Source organism: Pygocentrus nattereri, chromosome 23 (genome assembly GCF_015220715.1).
Source record: "Pygocentrus nattereri isolate fPygNat1 chromosome 23, fPygNat1.pri, whole genome shotgun sequence".
NCBI classification, from domain to species: Eukaryota; Metazoa; Chordata; class Actinopteri; order Characiformes; family Serrasalmidae; genus Pygocentrus; species Pygocentrus nattereri.
In genome coordinates, this window is record NC_051233.1 from 30742978 (window position 1) to 30760498 (window position 17521).

The window sequence follows — 17521 nt, forward strand, 5'->3', positions numbered from 1 at the left end:
CGACTGTAGATTCAGTTGTGTGTTTATTATGTGTGTAATGTCCCATATTAGGCTGATAGTGTCAGGAATCAATAATACACTTTTGTATTTTTACTTTTTTTTTTAAATAATTCATTCAATTAATATTTTTTAATTAAGTAAGAAGGGACCAAAAAAAGACAGGATCAAAGCTTTATTACACATTTCTATAGCTTAATAATAGTTCAGCACGTTTAATGGATAATAACTGAACAATAAGCCTCAGTAGGTAATAAACTTGATATTTGAAGGGGTTAGAATCTCATTCTTTTAAACTCTTTTGGAAGTAAAGGTGGATAAGACACCTGAAAAGTTTAAATGCTCACATCACACAAGGGAATAAAGTGGGCGTGGCCTTTGCTTTTTCTCCTAAGCTAGCCCTGTCGCTAATATTTTATACGATATCTGAAAAGGGTTCATTATTCTGGGCTTGTGGTGCACATTAGTGACATCTTGTGGTCAAAGGTGTGAACAGCAGCCATGAAATCTATCACTTAAAAAAAAAAAAGGCTCTTCAAGGGTTCTTTAGTAAAGAAAATGGTTCTACACAGAACCATGAAAACTCAAAGAACTCTTTGCATGATTTAATAGTTCTCTACATGGTGAAATGGTTCTCCAGATCGATGGAAAATGTGTTTATGGTTCTTTATAGAATCTTTTAAAAAAGGTTTCCACATAAGGGCGGAAAGGGGTTCTTTTGGTGGTAACATGTCAAGCTTGTACCTATAGAAGAACGCTTTTGGTGCTATACAGAACCATATACAACACATTCTCGCTCAATCCAAAGAACCATTTAATCACACAAAGGATCTACATAGAACCACTGTTTTTACTAAAGAATCCTTAAAGAACCAAGTTTTTAAGAGTTTTTTTTTCGTGTATGAACATTTTTTTCTTCTGGTGATGTAAAAACATGATATTTGTTCCTAATAACAGTCGTGTAAAAGTTTGGGCACCCCTGGAAAGCATTTTTTTCCTAGTCGATTTTCTGAGTAAATAAGCTACACATCCTCTACAAAAACACACGTAATGCTCATTGGTAAATTTAACATCTTTGGAAAGAAAATAACAGAAAATGTGAACTGTGCGAAAGTTATGGCACTTAACAGCAGGTTAACCTCAATGAATAAATTAGCAAAAAATTGTCATATTTATGTTTGATCCCTGTGGCTGTTCAGCCCATTCGAGAGTGAACAGAGTAAAAAATTCTGTTGTTTCCAATTAATTTTCCACTATTCAGTTAATATTTTATACTCACTACTACACGGCGACAGGCACTCAACCATAGCAATGTTGACAAATTCCTGAAAAGCCATAAAAAAGCCGCAAGAGTTTTGTTTTGGTTCCTGTCGTCCTTCATGCCTTCTGATTAACAGGTTGGCCTGGATGTGGAAAAAGCTGCTTTACAGGGTTTATTAATGGATTTTCGGTCCAGAACGTTCAATTCTCAGAGTTAGTTTCGTGTTTTTTTCACTGAGATGTTTTTCCACATTTATTCTCACTCACTTAGTGAAACGGCTTGAAACAAGAAATAAGTCTTATAAGCTTAGAATATCATCTTAAAATGAGAAATATTAGTACAGTATACATTTTAGGCAAAAAGGGTAGATATTTCTAAAGAAAATAACATAAAACAAGTAAAAAAAAAGTGAAATTATCTTATAATATTCCCACAACCAAAAAGGGCAAAAAGGGTAGATATGGAATATTATAAGATAATTTCACTTTTTTTTACTTGTTTTATGTTATTTTCTTTAGAATTCTCTCTATATCGGCTGATAGTTTTGCCTATTTCAAGCACATAAAACTAGCAAAATTATATTATGAGATCATTTTCCTTAATAAAATGACCCTAAAAACAAGTAGCAAATGTCTAAACATAAGTCAAGTCATCTTATAAGCAGCTGACAACAATAATAAAATGTGAAGCATTGGAAATATGAACAAGATTTAAGATCATTTCACTGACAATATACCACTTTCTACAGTGCAAATACAGAACTGAGCCAAAATTTGCTGCCAAATAAGGTTGTTATACCTAATATTTCTCATTTTGAGATGGTTGTGGAAATATTATAAGATTATTTCTCTTATTCCTAGACATTTACTTGTTTACTAGTAATTTTATCTAGTAAAATTCTAACACTATACTGGAAAGACGTCAAACAAATAAATGTCTAGAAATACTTTCAATCTGTCATATTCCTACCACCCTCTCAATATCAAAAATCAGATGTTTTGCTAGATTTATGATCATTTTACTTGCCAACGTGCTTTTTACAGTGTATATATGCTGAAATAGGTTAATACGTATGATATTGTTTTCGTTTTGAGCTGAATGTGGGAATATTGTAAGTTATTTGTAAACATTTTCATTTGTTTTAAGTCATTTTATTTAAATTAAATTAAATTCTCACTATATTGGCAGATTATTTCAGGAAAATGACTTGCAACAAATAACAAATGTCTAGAAATATGTTAAATTATCTTATATCAATAAGTTATCACAATCTCAAAATGATAAATATTACAAATATTGACTTGATTTCAGATGATTTTACACAGCAAGATATAACTTTTCACAGTGAAGCAAACAAACACAGACTATTTCACCGATTAAGGCACTACAGGCGGTTTAGAAGCCAGGCGTGTGTCTTCGACGCTCCTGATGAGTTCAGAGAGTCAGATGAGGGAAACTGAGCTGGACAGAGTCACTGCAGGGTTTGGCGTGTGTGCGGCTCTCAGGGCGTGTCTGTGTTCATAATTATGGAAATGCTTCTGCGCCGATTTATGTTTGCTAACTCCAGGCAGGCAGAACAGCCAGAACATAAACGGCTTCAACGCAAACCCAAACAAACCCACCGACACCCACCATCGCCCACCGACTCCCCCCACCGCAAAGAAACAACACGCGCTGACAGGCGAGTGCAGAACCACAGGAACACTGAGACACATTTCTGCTTCATATCTGCTGCGCGCACACGAGGATTTACCAGCCCCCAAACATCGCCAGCCGAGACGCTTCACTTCTTTAGATTTTTATCCAGTTTTATATAGGAGTCATTTTAATTCTGAAAAGCAAAACACTCCAAATGAAAAATACGTATATTCATACAACAGTCAGTTCCGGCTACGCGAGTTTATTGGTTGAGAGGCTCGAACGCTGTTATTTCACCATAACATCAAAGGTTTTTCACACTGTATCACTCCACTGAGACGCCGTTGCTAAGCAACGACTTTGACCGCTGTAGGAGACGCTCAAGCCATCAGAACGTTTTTACTTCTGACTTTGCCACGAACAGAAATCGGACGCTGTTAAGATCACATCTGACCGACAGCCGATTTGGTCCGACTCTGAAGACGAGACGACACTAAATTCCCAAACTGTCGTCACCACTGAGCAGCTTTTCAGTCGGCAGCTGTGACAGAAGATCAGCTGAACAACCTGGAATCAGCCAGAAATGAACCCAATGCCATTCGCCAAACTAAACGGGCTGTAAGAAGCTTCACAGACCGGCTGGAACAAAACAGCATTAATACTGATCTGGAGAAACTGACCAAACTGAGCTGAACCTGATATTGGCTCAGTTTTATGGCTCAGTCTGTACTTCAAAAGGTGAGGCTTTCAGCAGACTGGGCAGCGAGTGGGCAGAATTTGGTACTCTGACGTAGCAACAAGCTGCTTGTTAAGGAACTAACGCTGTGATCACGGCCCAGTTTATTCATTTCTTACTTCACTTAACTGTCGCATAATTGATCTACAGCTGTGACGTTATTTTGCAATAACACACTCCCTCTCGTGTTCTATTGCTTATATATATATATATATATATATATATATATATATATATATATATATATATATATATATATATGTGTGTGTGTGTGTGTGTGTAAATATTTATATTACTCATTTTTATGCACAATTTCTGTTCATTTGCTGATTTTAACATACTGGAAAAACACAAAATATAAAATGTGCCTGAACTTTCGCACCATATTTATATTTAGCATTTTCCAGTGTTAAAGCCAGTACATAAACCGTAACTGTGCATCTCTGCTGAGGATGTGTTCAGTTTTTTTCACTCAGAAAATCAATAACATGGAATTTGGCCCAAACATTCGCACACGACTGTACATCCTCACGTCTTCAGAGCAGCTCAAAGGCCTCGTAGGCTTTTGTTGACACATTCCCTTCTGTCACAACGACAGCATGACTGCACCTCAGTGTTCACTGAATTAGTTCAAACTGCACTCACACTGCAGAAATACACTTATAAAACGATGACGTACTCAGAGCTTAGAGCTCCAATGTTTATAAGGATTGTGTGCTGATCTATTTGAACCCAAACATTAATAGAGACATTAATAAGCTACATATATATAAAATTATCATTGATGGGGTAATTTCTATGGTGAGGAGTCTGTCCCAAACACTAAACCCTAAATTTATATATGTGAAATATATATATATATATATAAATATATATCACACATTTTTGATTCCTTTAAGTGAAAATGAAAGTTTTTGATTTATGAGGAGTGAATTCAGCCAAAAAATGCTTGCCACAACTGAAACACAGAGCTTTCGTCTGTAGGCGGAACCTTATTTTAGCCCCGCCCCTGCATTTTAGAGCAGGTGAGGCTGCATCCCTGTCCCTCATGGCCACATGGTGGGCAGTGAGATCTCATCCCATGTCAGAATCCGTGTAATCAAGTCTATCAGCGACTACTGAAAATCTTTGGAGGCACGGTGTTAGTGGGCGGGGTACAAGCCTCAGTTACCATGTTAGCTACATTAGCCTCGCAGCTACAGCGCTAAAAATCAAACCAGCCCTGTCTTGGCTGGACCACTACATTTGGGGTAAGGCGGTTAATGTAAAGAGTAAATCTGTTTTTTTTCAGCTCAGGAAAATATAGTATTAACAACAACAATAAAAAACAAGATCTTAGATACACATTTTCTTCTATCAGTGCTAATGCTGTATGCATGTACAGTGCGTTGGGCGATATTACAGTCATTACCTTTAACAACTTTAACATCTCTCCTCTTTACAGAGTCCACACAACCAACAGATCCTCAGACTCTCTGGGCGAAGGATACGTAGCCATTCCAGCATGACCTCGTCGAGTTCCCATGTTCCTCCTCAGGGCCATGATGGCTGGTCCGAGCCAATAGCGATTATGCATAAGGATGGCCGACAGTCATCAGAACTACATATTTGAATATGTGAAACCGTTACTAACAATAAAATAATAAAAAAGCACAATTTGGTTCACTTAAAAGTCTGCATTCCATCGTTTGGCCACATGGTGGCGCTAATTATCTTCCTTTAGCCTGGTTCATGGAACGGCGTTTTTCTCACTGTTAAACGATGATATTACTTTTGGCAATCGGCAGATTTGTGGCTTAATTATTTGTACATATATGACTGAACATCGCCAAATTGCCCAAGCCTAATTACAAGAGTCCTGATGGTGAGTTGTGATTGGTGAGCAGCATCACATGGCAGCGAGAAAGATTTGGTTGATGCCGTCTCTTTGTCAAAGCACCCTTTAAGTCTATTTGCATTCTAATTAATGTGTTACGTAATGAACTGTGTTTACATTTGATTTGTCCTGTGGGCGTGGTCTGTGAGCTTAGTAGCTCCTGTGTGTGCAAGTTAATTGTGATCTATAAACTCATTGGTTCAGGTCTGTTGTAGGCATGTGGGCCTGAGCCAATTAGGGTAAAGTGTGTCCGGTGGGCATAAGCTAATAGGCTTAGGTGTGTCCTGTGGGCGTGAGCAAATTGGCTTAGGTGTGTCCTGTGGGCGTGAGCAAATTGGCTTAGGTGTGTCCTGTGGGCATGAGCAAATTGGCTTAGGTGTGTCCTGTGGGAGTGAGCAAATTGGCTCAGGTGTGTCCTGTGGGCGTGAGCAAATTGGCTCAGGTGTGTCCTGTGGGCGTGAGCAAATTGGCTCAGGTGTGTCCTGTGGGCGTGGTCAGTGAGCTTACTGGCTCAGTTGTGTCCTGTGAGTGGAATTCGAAAGCTGATTGGCTCAGCTGTGTCTAACAGACATTGAAACCTGAGCTGACGGGCTCAGGTGTGTCCGGTGGGCGGGGCCTCCCCCAGACGGATGCTGCCGAGGAAAGTGGTGTGGTTGCTCATGGAGATGGAGGTGTCCTCGTACACCATGCGGATGGAGATGCGCTGCTTGGCACGGAGCCAACACACGCCTGCAGTGTAACAGGTGTTGAACTTCCGCTGACCGGTCTCGATGCTCCGTGTGCAGCGCAGGAACGGATCCTTATCAATCATCACCTCATAGCTCGCAATGTCCGTGAAGTTCAGGTAGTACACCTGCGTGCATGCAGCATGCATGCAACAAAACAGGTACAAAACAGAACAGTGTAGATTAGAGTATCAATGTTATTACAAGATACCTGTAATATACATACAGTACTGCGCATAATTCAGAACCCGCCCTTAATTTAAATAATTTTCAGTCAAAACAGCTGTGAAACACACATTACTCATTTTTCAGATATTTGTGAGGATATCACATATATGATAATCCACTTAATCTGCATATAGCAGAAGAAAGACAAAAAGAAAATAAAAGATAAAAAACAGGAATTTCCAAAACTGGAGTTTAACCAACTTCTAAGACTGAACTTTGGATGCGTGGCTGCAGACTTATTTGAGAAACTGATGCTGGAAGTCTCTCTCAAAGTATCCTCACCCCTTTAAGTTTAGAGTTATTACTTTTCCTGTCATGTTCTATAAAAGTAAATGCATGGTAACGATTAGCTACATATTTTGCATTATAAATTGTGCTTACATTTGATTTTCCAAAACTTTTGAAGAGCAGTGCACGTGTGTGTGTGTGTGTGTAGGAAACAGTTGAGGGAGCATACTCACTTCTACCTGACTATAGATGAAGTACGTCCCGTCCACCAGCACCTCCAGCTCTCCGGAGCGCGAGTGCATTTTAAACACACGCGGGTGCGTCAGGATCATCTTCCAGTTTTTTAGGACGCCTTCTGAGAGATCTCACAGAGAGATACCAGTCACTACTTACCCATCCGCCTCAGCAGCACACACACACACACACACCTACACCCTCTACAGCCCAACTCTCTCAATACACACTACAGAAAATGACATCTTAGCCAGTTAAAACATCTTAAATCTACCCATTATATCTAATATTTTTCATTATGAGACTGTTGTAAGAACAGAAAATCATTTAACTTCTAATCCATCAGAGGCTGCGTTCCTGTCTTGTCGACTAAATAGAGGTGGCGTTCCTGACTTGTCAATCAATCAGAGGCTGTGTTCCTGACTTGTCAACCAATCAGAGGCTGCGTTCCTGACTTGTCAACCAATCAGAGGCTGCGTTCCTGACTTGTCAACCAATCAGAGGCTGTGTTCCAGTCTTGTCAACCAATCAGAGGCTGCGTTCCTGACTTGTCAACCAATCAGAGGCTGTGTTCTAGTCTTGTCAACCAATCAGAGGCTGCGTTCCTGACTTGTCAACCAATCAGAGGCTGTGTTCCAGTCTTGTCAACCAATCAGAGGCTGTGTTCCAGTCTTGTCAACCAATCAGAGGCTGCGTTCCTGACTTGTCGACCAATCAGAGACTGTGTTCCAGTCTTGTCAACCAATCAGAGGATGCGTTCCTGACTTGTCAATCAATCAGAGGCTGTGTTCCAGTCTTGTCAGCCAATCAGAGACTGTGTTCCTGACTTGTCAGCCAATCAGAGACTGTGTTCCTGACTTGTCGACCAATCAGAGACTGTGTTCCAGTCTTGTCAACCAATCAGAGGATGCGTTCCTGACTTGTCAATCAATCAGAGGATGCGTTCCTGACTTGTCAACCAATCAGAGGCTGAATTACTGGCTTGTCAGCCAATCAGAGACTGTGTTCCTGACTTGTCGACCAAACAGAGGCTGTGTTCCTGACTTGTCGACCAAACAGAGGCTGTGTTCCTGACTTGTCAACCAATCAGAGGCTGAATTACCTGCTTGTCAGCCAAACAGAGGCTGTGTTCCTGACTTGTCGACCAATCAGAGGCTGTGTTCCTGACTTGTCGACCAATCAGAGGCTGTGTTCCAGTCTTGTCAACCAATCAGAGGCTACGTTCCTGACTTGTCGACCAAACAGAGACTGTGTTCCAGTCTTGTCAACCAATCAGAGGCTACGTTCCTGACTTGTCGACCAAACAGAGACTGTGTTCCAGTCTTGTCAACCAATCAGAGGATGCGTTCCTGACTTGTCAATCAATCAGAGGCTGTGTTCCAGTCTTGTCAGCCAATCAGAGACTGTGTTCCTGACTTGTCAGCCAATCAGAGACTGTGTTCCTGACTTGTCGACCAATCAGAGACTGTGTTCCAGTCTTGTCAACCAATCAGAGGATGCGTTCCTGACTTGTCAATCAATCAGAGGATGCGTTCCTGACTTGTCAACCAATCAGAGGCTGAATTACTGGCTTGTCAGCCAATCAGAGACTGTGTTCCTGACTTGTCGACCAAACAGAGGCTGTGTTCCTGACTTGTCGACCAAACAGAGGCTGTGTTCCTGACTTGTCAACCAATCAGAGGCTGAATTACCTGCTTGTCAGCCAAACAGAGGCTGTGTTCCTGACTTGTCGACCAATCAGAGGCTGTGTTCCTGACTTGTCGACCAATCAGAGGCTGTGTTCCTGACTTGTCGACCAATCAGAGGCTGTGTCCCTGACTTGTCGACCAATCAGAGGCTGTGTTCCTGACTTGTCGACTAATCAGAGACTGTGTTCCTGATATGTCAACAGAACAAGGCTACCCTTCCGGGGGTTGTTAAACTAAGTATCATTTCTGAATTGTTTGTTTTTATGTTTGCTGTCCTTTGAAGTTACATATGAAATCATCGACCTGAGAGAGTTGAATATCTTACAGTATCCTTACAACAATCTCATACTTAGGAATTTGAGATGTATTCACGGGATTTAAGATGCTTTTGTTTGCTAAGACTTCACTTGTTGCAGTGCTGAACCTTCGTCTTGTGTGCAGCCACAGAGTAAAACGACAAAAGTCATTAAAAAGCTTTTGCAAATATGCCCAAATTGAGCGATGAGGGAGCAATATTTTCATGTTGGGCTGAGCAATATTACAACATTTTATGAGTACCGTGATAAATTATGTCACAATATCCATTTCTGATCATATGGTGGCACATAAATCACTGAAGGACGTCATTACAAAGACAGCATAATTAGTCCTGCTTAATTAGATTTAGAGCAGTGTAGGTGTGAACTGATGTACAAGAATCATTGTATAATCATCATATATATTATTTCTGACAATATATTTTTTTAATGTGGCACTGCTGAGACTTATTTGTTAGTTCCAACATATCAAACATACCTGTTCCACATATCAAAAGTGACATGCATCATGAAAATATTTTCACATTTTGTTTTCTTGTATTTTTGCCGTATTGTCCAGTCCTACCTTTATCCACAAAGTCATACATTCAAATACACAGATTTATACATTCATAAATCCAGATAATAATCATAACATTTTGGGTGTAATCAGCATTATCAATACCCTCACCATCTTCATGGTTTAGACACATAGTCGAATGGAAAAGCCTTGACAAGTTGGTTTTCTACAGAGAACACACTTGAAAACATTTAAATCTGGCAAGTTTTAGTGCAGTATCCATTTATTTTCTGAACATTTTATAAAAAATAAAGCATAACATTAATTATCTGGATAAGTATCAATTCTGAAGGTTGCCGGTTTGAGCCCCTAAGCCGAGAGGATGTGACGGAGGTGCCCTTGAGCAAGACTCCTAACCCCCAACTGCTCCCAGGGTGCTGTAGATAGGGCTGCCCACTGCTCAGGGCAAGTGTGCTCACTGCCCCCTAGTGTGTGTGTGTTCACTAGTGTGTATGTGGTGTTTCACTGCACGGATGGTTTAGATGTGGAGGTGAAATTTCCCCATTGTGGGACTAATAAGGGTCACTTAATTCAGGTTTAAAATCAGTCTAAAAGCAATTAGTGTAGACGAGGGGTATTTAATTAAAATTCAAGGTCCAGTCAGAGATAATTTCCTGATGGAAAGGTCTAGAACATAGTGTCTAACTTGAACTATGATTCAGTGCCATATACTGAAGTACTTTACTGAAGTAGCCTAGTAGGTATATCAACATCTTATGTATTCAACAACTGAATGTCAAATCAAATAAAGTAGAAATCAGTGATATTTCAACAACATTCATTGTCATCTTCCTCTGATTCACTTTCTTCTCTGACTGCTGTTTCTCTCCTCATCCCTAACCTGTGTGTGCACCACTCACCAGAGTCTCAGTGTTCATCGTAATGCACAAATCTGATTGGCTGAGTAGCGTCATGTGTGATATTAACAACCCATGCGATTGGTCTGCGAGTTTCCTGGGCCGCTAAAGCCGTACCATAAAGGCTAGAAAAGTTACACTGATTAATAGAGGACCACCCCATCAAAATTGAACTATTCTCCACAGTTTATCGGTTATAGGTCCAGGTCCAAATAGGACAGCGTCTGGGTCCGGACTCGGACTGCGGTCCGCCTATTAGCGACCCCTGGCGTAGACCCAGATGAAGAGTGTGAGTGCATGTTTTAACTCTTACCTTCTTTCACCTGTATGGTCGTTTCCTGACCTTGCAGGTGCACCACAGCTGGCTGTTTGCACACACACACACACACACACACACACACACAATATTGGTACATAGCTCTCAAAGATACACACTCAAAACATGTTTCTTTATAAATGTTAAAAATCACACATCAAAACGTGAAGTGAAATTTTATTCACAATTTTAAGTGCTTTGGAAACATCAAGAAGTGATGACATCACAAAACAGTAACATTAAGTAATTTTATAATGACATTTGGCCCCTGCTTCATTTAGAATTCACTGATGTCACTATAAGTTCATTCTACACTTAAAGATTGTTCTTCTGCTGTTCTTTAGCAAAAAGGAATGTTTCTAGGTAAAACGGTGATGATCCAAATAGAACCTTTACAGGACCATTTCCATGCTTAAACGGTTCTCTGCATGGTGACATGGTTCTTCACATGGAATGTGCTGTATGTGGTTCTTTACAGCACCAAAAAAGGTTCTGCTATTGTTACATCATTGACATCATAACAAAAGCAGAATGCTTTTTGGTGCTATATAGAACCAAGTACAACCCATTGCCCATTAATTTCAACAGGCAAAGAACCATTTAAGCATAAAATGGTTCTAGAAAAACATCATGATTTTAAATGGAAGAAACTGGGTATTCGTTTTAATTCAGGTGATATTCACATCAATATGGTAGTGTACTAAATATCCATGCAGAGGTAACATCATACCTGTGAGTCTCTGAACCTGCCTTTCTCACCTCCACCTGTACACACACACACACACACACACACACACACACACACACACACAGTAAAAAACAGTGGTGAAAGCTTTTGGTGTTAAAGCAATGTGAATAAAACAACATTAGATGTAAACATATTTGTAAATGGCTTCAGAAATCTACTACTAGCATAATGAAACATATACAATATATCTGTACAATACATGCAAAGTCTCAACTACACACACTTTCATGACCTCAACTACACACACCTCCAAATGATCAACATCATGCCCCATAATCTCAACGTCTCACCTCTGTAATCTTAATTATATACACCTCCATAATCTCACCTATACACACCTCCAACATCTCAACTACACACATCTTCCTAATCTCACCTATACACACCTCCAAAATCTCAACTAAACACATCTTCATAATCTCAACTATACACATCTTCCTAATCTCACCTATACACACCTCCAAAATCTCAACTATACACATCTTCCTAATCTCAACTATACACATCTTCCTAATCTCACCTATACACACCTCCAAAATCTCAACTATACACATCTTCCTAATCTCAACTATACACACCTCCTAATTATCAGCATCCAAAACAGCAACTACACAAACCTCCATAATCTCAACAACAGACACCTCCATAATCTCACTACACACAACTTCATAATCTCAGCTATACATACCTCTATAATGTCAATTACACATACCTTCATAATATCAACTAAACACACCTCCATAATATCAACTACACATATCCATAATCTCACTATATATACCTTCATAATCTCAACTACACATACTTCTATAATCTCAACTACACACACACCCATATTCTCACTACACACATCTCCATAATCTCAACTAAACATCTCCATATTCTCAACTACACACACATTCATAATCTCAACTACACACACCTTCATAATCTCAACTACACATACTTCCATAATCTGAACTACACACACATTCATAATCTCAACTACACATCTCCATATTCTCAACTACACACACCTTCATAATCTCAACTACACATCTCCATATTCTCAACTACACACACCTTCATAATCTCAACTACACACACCTCCATAGTGTAAATTTAAATTAGCAGACATCTACGTTGAACATCTGAAGATTTGCATAAACTGTATTGCAATTTGGCCCTTACCTGGTCCCTGAGGTCCAGGAGGTCCCTGTGGTCCTGGAGGTCCAGGGGGCCCAGGAGGTCCTGGTGGTCCGGGTGGTCCAGAGGGTCCCATGGCATTGGTGCCTGGGTATCCAGGAAATCCAGGGATTCCTGGAGGCCCTGGAGGTCCGGGTGGGCCAGGTGGGCCCGGGGGACCCTGAGGTCCACGGGGGCCTTGGGGTCCCTGAGGGCCACGGGGGCCCTTTTTCCCTACAGTGAGAGAGAAGGGGTATGTTAACTTCCAGCACTGCTACATGAGTAAAAAACGTTTAACAAGAATTTCCTGTTTCAAAAATAGTTCAGCTGGTTAGAAAAACACAGGCTTGGTTCTGAATTTCTTTTAATTTCTCCAACAAATTAATAAAAAATAATTCTTAAAAAACAGGCATTTACTGGTAACTGTAACGAGAGGTTTGGAAATAATGAAGTGAACATGTAAAACGACTGCTTACTGCATTCCATTAATCAGGGTTTACTTTAATATTAGTGTCATTCTAGTAGTATTAGCGTTTCTATTAAATAGATTATTTTATCTGGTATATAATTGTGAATAAGAATAAATAAGAATGATCAAAAAGAAATACAAGTTATTAAAAATTTTTAAACAGTTGTAAAGCAGAAAGGAAATGCAAAGTCACTGCTTAGCTAAAGCAATTCATTCTGCGTTGCTAAAATTCAAGGCAGTTGGCAGGATGTTGCTATGCTGTTTATTTGGAAACCCAGGTAGTTGCTAGGGTGCTGAAACCCCAGGTGATTGCTACTGTATTACTACGTTAATGCAGCAGTGTTCCAGGTTATTGTCAGGGTGTTATTTGGTTGCTATGATATCATGTTAAGGAGATACTTGGTGGTTGCTGTGGAGTCCTATGTGATTAATACAGTGTTGATAGTAAACTTGTTCATAATATAAATGGGGGCTTTTGAAAAAATGTCTATTAATAAAGACTATATGAAAATCATATGTCAGATCAAAAAAATGATTATAATAATATAATATTTGAGATTAACCTGAACATTCCAGCACTGGAGCAGCATCAAAATCTTAACTCTGTGACAAGTTTACGGACAATATAACTAAATGAATAAATTAACAAATAAATAAATAACAATGAATACGTTCAAACAGGAACACTTACCTTTCTTCCTCTCGCCTTTTCTTTTTCCAGTTGCAGGTGGTTTCTCTTCTATAAGACAAAAGTGTGCATTTAGAGTCGGTTATTCATTCAGCCTAATGAGAAACTGTAGAACAGACTCGGTTTATATCACAATACCTACATTTAGAGTCGGTTATTCATTCAGTCTAATGAGAAACTGTAGAACAGACTCGGTTTATATCACAATACCTACATTTAGAGTCAGTTATTCATTCAGCCTAATGAGAAACTGTAGAACGGACTCGGTTTATATCACAATACCTACATTTAGAGACGGTTATTCATTCAGTCTAATGAGAAACTGTAGAACAGACTCAGTTTATATCACAATACCTACATTTAGAGTCGGTTATTCATTCAGCCTAATGAGAAACTGTAGAACGGACTCGGTTTATATCACAATACCTACATTTAGAGTCGGTTATTCATTCAGTCTAATGAGAAACTGTAGAACAGACTCGGTTTATATCACAATACCTACATTTAGAGTCGGTTATTCATTCAGCCTAATGAGAAACTGTAGAACGGACTCGGTTTATATCACAATACCTACATTTAGAGTCGGTTATTCATTCAGTCTAATGAGAAACTGTAGAACAGACTCGGTTTATATCACAATACCTACATTTAGAGTCAGTTATTCATTCAGTCTAATGAGAAACTGTAGAACAGACTCGGTTTATATCACAATACCTACATTTAGAGTCGGTTATTCATTCAGCCTAATGAGAAACTGTAGAACAGACTCGGTTTATATCACAATACCTACATTTAGAGCCGGTTATTCATTCAGCCTAATGAGAAACTGTAGAACAGACTCGGTTTATATCACAATACCTACATTTAGAGTCGGTTATTCATTCAGTCTAATGAGAAACTGTAGAACGGACTCGGTTTATATCACAATACCTACATTTAGAGTCGGTTATTCATTCAGCCTAATGAGACACTGTAGAACAGACTCGGTTTATATCACAATACCTACATTTAGAGTCGGTTATTCATTCAGCCTAATGAGAAACTGTAGAACAGACTCGGTTTATATCACAATACCTACATTTAGAGTCGGTTATTCATTCAGCCTAATGAGAAACTGTAGAACGGACTCGGTTTATATCACAATACCTACATTTAGAGTCGGTTATTCATTCAGTCTAATGAGAAACTGTAGAACAGACTCGGTTTATATCACAATACCTACATTTAGAGTCGGTTATTCATTCAGCCTAATGAGAAACTGTAGAACGGACTCGGTTTATATCACAATACCTACATTTAGAGTCGGTTATTCATTCAGTCTAATGAGAAACTGTAGAACAGACTCGGTTTATATCACAATACCTACATTTAGAGTCAGTTATTCATTCAGTCTAATGAGAAACTGTAGAACAGACTCGGTTTATATCACAATACCTACATTTAGAGTCGGTTATTCATTCAGCCTAATGAGAAACTGTAGAACAGACTCGGTTTATATCACAATACCTACATTTAGAGCCGGTTATTCATTCAGCCTAATGAGAAACTGTAGAACAGACTCGGTTTATATCACAATACCTACATTTAGAGTCGGTTATTCATTCAGTCTAATGAGAAACTGTAGAACGGACTCGGTTTATATCACAATACCTACATTTAGAGCCGGTTATTCATTCAGCCTAATGAGAAACCGTAGAACAGACTCGGTTTATATCACAATACCTACATTTAGAGTCGGTTATTCATTCAGCCTAATGAGAAACCGTAGAACAGACTCGGTTTATATCACAATACCTACATTTAGAGTAGGTTATTCATTCAGCCTAATGAGAAACTGTAGAACAGACTCGGTTTATATCACAATACCTACATTTAGAGTCGGTTATTCATTCAGCCTAATGAGAAACTGTAGAACAGACTCGGTTTATATCACAATACCTACATTTAGAGTCGGTTATTCATTCAGCCTAATGAGAAACTGTAGAACAGTTGCGTGTAATAATACTTGTGGGATCTAAGCCATTTAAGGGGTTACTATATGAATTTGGTGATGAGATCACATTCAGATTTCCCTTGAGTACATAAAGAGGAGGCAATGCAAGGCTGAGGTTCGCCTTCATGCACTCCAGGCTGATTAAAGCAGACCTTGTCCACTCATATTGTCCAGACAGACCTTGTCCACTCATATTGTCCAGACAGACCTTGTCCACTCATATTGTCCAGACAGACCTTGTCCACTCATATTGTCCAGACAGACCTTGTCCACTCATATTGTAAATGAGTAACCAAAAGTAAAATGGAAAGACTGTATGTGTCGATATGCTTTTTACAAGGAAAAAGTACAATCACATCTCACATGGCCCACAGAGGAGACCCATTTTAGTGAAGAGTCTAAATGGAATCCAGCCAAAATTTATCCAGATATAATCCAGACAAAAGACACGCGAAGTGTAAACAGGCTCAAAAAGTGGGGAAACTGTGCGAATTTGATTTTTTTTGTGTCAAAACTGTTCCTTTAAAGGGTAAACAGGGCCTCTCAGCAGTCTGTGCACTGATATGATGCCAGATCCATTTGAAACACAGAACAATAACGTTAAAACTGTTTTTGACATTTTCCATAAAAAACCTTTCAACTTCCCTTCATCCAGCTCAGAAAGGCCTGAAACGAGGACTATTTGAAGTGATACGGCTAAACTGTGTATGTGTGTCTGAGAGCAAACTGGCTGAACATCAGACGTCAGCTTCAAAACAAATCATCAAAAAAAACAAATGACGGCCAACTCATAAAGTGTGACAAATGAAGAAAGCAGAAAATAAATGAATGTGATGAAATCAGCTGTTCTGCGTCTCTGTCTCTCCGGAGAGTGGCTCAGTTTCTGAGGAAGACTTTCTGAGGTCACTCCATGTTTGTGTTGGCCAGTGTGTGTGTTTTTGTGATGAGTGTGTGTGTGTGTGTGTGTGTGTGTGTGTGTGTGTGTGTTAATTAGTGCTGTGTGTGCAGTGCTGGCCTGAAGCCTTCGCACGCAATCCGCCGCTTTTATATGAAAATGAAAGTGGATCTTCTGCTCTGCAATTCTGATCCTCAGCGGTTGAGATGTTGGGCAGATTTTCCACTCTGATTGTAATTCAGGCCTCATCCATACCTATCCTGATATTTTTAACAACAGAATTTTTCCCTCCGTTTTCAAAAATACTTCATCTACACCAACAGTGTAATTTCTGCATCCACACAAAAACACAAAAACAAGTTGTAAAGCCTCGCATTAATAGGTCAGACCAGTAGGGGGCGATAATAAACACCTCAGGAAGAGCGGGAAGCTAAAGGAAAGATTTACTAACTAATGATGGTGTTACAAACATGGTGGACTTTTACCTGCAGTCCATCAGATGTCCACAGTTCAATATTGCCTGTAAGAAATGAGAAGTTTGGGATGGAGCCTATGAGAAATATAGAGAGGCTTGGGATGGAGCCTATGAGAAATATAGAGAGGCTTGGGATGGAGCCTGTGAGAAACGAGAAGTTTGGGATGGAGCCTATGAGAAATATAGAGAGGCTTGGGATGGAGCCTATGAAAAATATAGAGAGGCTTGGGATGGAGCCTGTGAGAAACGAGAAGTTTGGGATGGAGCCTATGAGAAATATAGAGAGGCTTGGGATGGAGCCTGTAAGAAATGAGAAGTTTGGGATGGAGCCTGTGAGAAACGAGAAGTTTGGGATGGAGCCTATGAGAAATATAGAGAGGCTTGGGATGGAGCCTATGAGAAATATAGAGAGGCTTGGGATGGAGCCTG

General features: G+C 39.5%; 1 protein-coding gene across 3 annotated transcripts in view; it reads right to left on the reverse strand.

Moving 5' to 3' along the window:
* Positions 1-5773: 5773 nt before the first annotated feature.
* eda (ectodysplasin A) overlaps positions 5774-17521 on the reverse strand; it is a 71198-nt gene continuing 59450 nt past the window's right edge. The window contains exons 3-8 of one of the 3 annotated variants that reach the window (XM_037533209.1): positions 13733-13780; positions 12579-12806; positions 11391-11425; positions 10658-10709; positions 6923-7041; positions 5774-6361 (exon numbers count right to left, since the gene is read on the reverse strand). In XM_037533209.1, the coding sequence (XP_037389106.1) occupies positions 6101-6361; positions 6923-7041; positions 10658-10709; positions 11391-11425; positions 12579-12806; positions 13733-13780 (743 nt within the window). In that variant the 3' untranslated portion in view covers positions 5774-6100. Of the gene's footprint in view, positions 6362-6922; positions 7054-10657; positions 10710-11390; positions 11426-12578; positions 12807-13732; positions 13781-17521 lie in introns of all 3 variants that reach the window. The other 2 variants (XM_037533208.1, XM_017684904.2) reach the window with 2 other exon arrangements.